The sequence below is a fragment of the Prosopis cineraria genome, unplaced genomic scaffold, assembly GCF_029017545.1.
Source record: "Prosopis cineraria cultivar Desert tree isolate PC_DT_omini unplaced genomic scaffold, ASM2901754v1 PC1308, whole genome shotgun sequence".
Taxonomy (NCBI): Eukaryota; Viridiplantae; Streptophyta; class Magnoliopsida; order Fabales; family Fabaceae; genus Prosopis; species Prosopis cineraria.
The window spans coordinates 15,964-19,799 of NW_026556633.1; the positions used below are offsets into that span (position 1 = coordinate 15,964).

Sequence of the window (3,836 nt, forward strand, 5' to 3'; positions counted from 1 at the left end):
GTCAATCTTCTTTCAGGCCATATACCCAAAAGCATCACAAACTTGACCATGCTTCAATGGTTAAATATGAATTACAATAATTTGGAAGGTATTCATCCAACAAATCATAGCATTATACTTTTATATTTATTTTATCTGTTTCTAAATTACAAGAAATATTCCTAATAAAATTGGTGATCTTACAAACCTAAACTTTGAAGATATGTTAAATAGTTTAATAAATGATATATAATTAATTTTTTTAGTTTCTAATTTGTTTGTTAATACTAAAAATATATTTCATAAGAGATTGTGATAGTTGAAATTGAAAATTTAAAATTATTAAATATGATAAGTTTTCTCAATTTTAACCATTAAATGGTATGCAATGGATGCACCTTTAAGACATCAAAAACTTGAGAGTATGATTGTATTTTTATATTTAGATTCAAATGGTCAACTTTTTCAATGATATGAATAAATAAAAATTCTTTATCTTTTTTTAACAGAATTATTTTTAATAAATTGAATTATATATATAAAATTAATTTAAAGGATCTATGAAAAAAAAAAAATAAATGCCCATCTTGTTATAATATACATGAACAGAAAGGAAAAATCAAGATGTAAAACATGATTAACCTGGCATAAAAAGGAGTATCAACAATCATACATCTCATTAGTTATATATTTGCCTTATTCACTACTTTTAGTATTCACTTTAGATAACTTCAGTAAGACTAATCTTTTTTTAATATAGGTTTAATACCTATGGAAGTAGGCAATCTTCATAAGCTTGAGGAATTAGACTTGTCACATAACAAGTTGAACGGTTCTATTCCATTGAACATTTTTAACATTTCAACTTTGAAATTCTTAGATCTTGAAAGCAATTTTATATCCGGGAATCTTCCATCAAATTTTGGGAATCTCACTAGTTTCTTCAAGCTATCCTTGGGAGAAACATCTTGATAGGATCAATTCCAAAAGCAATTGGTGGCTTATTAGATCTTCAATATTTGAATCTTGAAGGCAATGAGCTACATGGCCTAATCATTGATGAGATTTGTGAAATCACAAAGCTTGCCTACTTATGTTTAAGTAGAAACAAGTTTTCTGGAGGAATGCCCCCTTGTTTAGCAAACAATACCTCTTTGCGAGACCTTTACTGGGACTCTAATAAATTAATTTTAGAAATACCCCCTTCCTTTTGGAATTTGAAGGATATATTGAGGGTAAACTTATCTTCCAATATTTTAGTTGGAAATGTATCATTAAGGATTGGAAACTTAAATGCTCTTGTATTATTGGATTTGTCAAGAAATCATATTTCAGGCTTTATTCCAACTACTCTAGGTGGCCTGAATAATTTGCAAGATCTATCCCTAGCACATAACAATTTGCAAGGAAATATTCCTGAATCATTCGGAAATATGTTGAGCTTAGTAAAATTGAACCTTTCTGAGAATAATTTGTCTGGGAAGATTCCTAAATCTCTTGAGTTACTTATTATTCTTAAGTATGTCAATCTCTCTTATAACAAACTCCAAGGAGAGATTCCAAGTGGAGGAGTTTTTAAAAATTTGACTCCTAAAACTTTTATGATGAATCAAGCTCTTTGTGGCAAGCCACAATTTGAAGTGCCTCCTGCAAAAGAGAAACAAGAAAAAGATCAATGACAATATTGCTTTTATTAAAATGCATATTACCTATAGTTGTGTCAATAATTTTGATTGTCTCAGGCATTATCCTTTTAAGGCATAAACGACAACAAAATTCATGGGGTCTAGTTAAAAGGGATTTATCAATTTTAGGAGTGCGCAAAAGGATTTCTCATTTTGAAATCCAAGAAGCAACCAATGGATTTGATGAGAGTAACATACTTGGAAGGGGTAGTTATGGTTCTGTGTTTAAAGGAAAACTTTCTAGTGCATTGATCGTTGCAGTTAAGATCTTTAAATTTGATTCACATGTAATGTTAAGGAGCTTTGAAAAAGAATGTGACATATTGTGTAATGCACACCATCACAATTTGGTGAAGGTTATAAGCTGTTGTTCCAATGTTGATTTCAAATCTCTGGTGACGGAATTCATGCCCAATGGGAGCCTTAAAAAATGGTTATATTCTCACAACTATTTTTTAGGTTTTCTTCAAAGGTTGAACATAATGATAAATGTAGTAACTACTTTGGAATATCTCCATCATGCCTTGTTAACACCAATTGTTCATTGTGATTTGAAGCCGAGCAACATTTTATTGGATGATGAACTGGTTGCTCATGTTAGTGACTTTGGAATTTCTGAACTTTTAGGTAAAGAGGAATCTAAGACAAACACAGAGACAGTACCTACTATTGGCTATGTGGCACCTGGTAATTATTCTAAACATAGTGTCTCAATTTTTTCTTCTTCTTTTGCATTCTAACAACTTATATCTTTAACATATTATATTCATAAAAGCTTATTACATATATTGTTACTAATTATTTAGATTAGCAATATTATATTAAATTAGTGCATGGCAAATTAATTAATATTTATGATAAATAATACATGACTTCTTAATAAACATATTAATGTTATTGATTTGATTCAATTATTAAATATGTAATTTAATTGATAAATTACAATTTATCAAAGTTATCTATGCCTAAAACTTGGTCCCTTAATTCTTCTATATAGAGAAATGTTCTAGGATATTTCCTTCTAATTTGTTCATGAGATAGGCTCTTCTATTCAAATAGAAAATGAAAGAGCTATTATAGGCTCTTCTATTCAAATAGAAAATGAAAGAGCTATTTTATGAATTTAGAAATCGTTGAATGTCGTTTCATTTGATCATTTTATATGTATATAAAATTATTTAACTAATTAACATTAGAACCTTAAGATGAATGTGTATTTTGAAATGTGTGTGCATGGGGTGTGCATGCATGTATTCTTGGATATGGGGACTAGGGGTGGTGTGTCTTTGTTTCTTCTACATAAAAATTCTTTGGCTTATGATCATAAAATTTTCCTATCAATCTTGAGGGTTAATAAAAATATATGTGTAAAAAATTCAAACACTACTATTAGGCAGCACAACATAACTTATTTCTCAATTCTTTGTTATCACATCTACTCTAAATGACTAAATGAATAGTCTTGTTCAGTTATTAGTTTTATTTTATTACTTGAATTCAATTATATGCAGAGTATGGATCTTTTGGAGTTGTTTCAACAAAAGTAGATGTGTATAGTTATGGAATTATGCTATTAGAGGTGTTTACAAGAAAAAGGCCCACGGAAGATATGTTTGTTGAAGGATTGAACTTGAAGAGCTGGGTAAGTGAGTCAATGCCACATGCAATAATTCAAGTCATGGATTCCAATTTATTAGAAGGAGATCAACATCATATAAAAAATATATTGACATCTACAACTTTTGTTCTTGAATTGGCCTTGAATTGTTGCACCAATCTTCCAAAAGCATGTGGCAATATGATTGATGTTGTAGTATCATTAAACAAGATGAAGGGCATGTTTTTGCGTAGACAAGCAGCATAATGTCTAAATTAGCATTAAGTTTCTTATAATTTGTGTGGTTAATTGTTGTCCATTTTTTTGATTATCTACTTTTAGAATATGTTGGACCCATTATTTGTTATATATATGTGTTCTTATTTTTACCCAAATATAAAAGTATAAAGCACCTAGTTGCTTTACTTCTTTCCTCTTTCCGTAAACATTCTATACAGTTTCTCAAATTCTTCTTCCCTTAACTATTTTCTTCCTTAAAAAAAAAAGCACGGGATATATAATAGCGTACAACTTTTATCACGAATTGGAGAGTGATCATTTAAACATTATATAAT

General features: G+C 29.2%; 1 protein-coding gene across 1 annotated transcript; it reads left to right on the forward strand.

The window, feature by feature from the left end:
- The first annotated feature begins 750 nt into the window (after positions 1-750).
- Positions 751-3,528, forward strand: LOC129299808 (probable LRR receptor-like serine/threonine-protein kinase At3g47570). Its single transcript, XM_054938283.1, has 4 exons — positions 751-811; positions 955-1,602; positions 1,722-2,351; positions 3,176-3,528. Exons 1-4 carry the CDS (start codon positions 751-753, stop codon positions 3,526-3,528), a joined length of 1,692 nt encoding a protein of 563 aa, XP_054794258.1.
- The last annotated feature ends 308 nt before the right edge of the window (positions 3,529-3,836 follow it).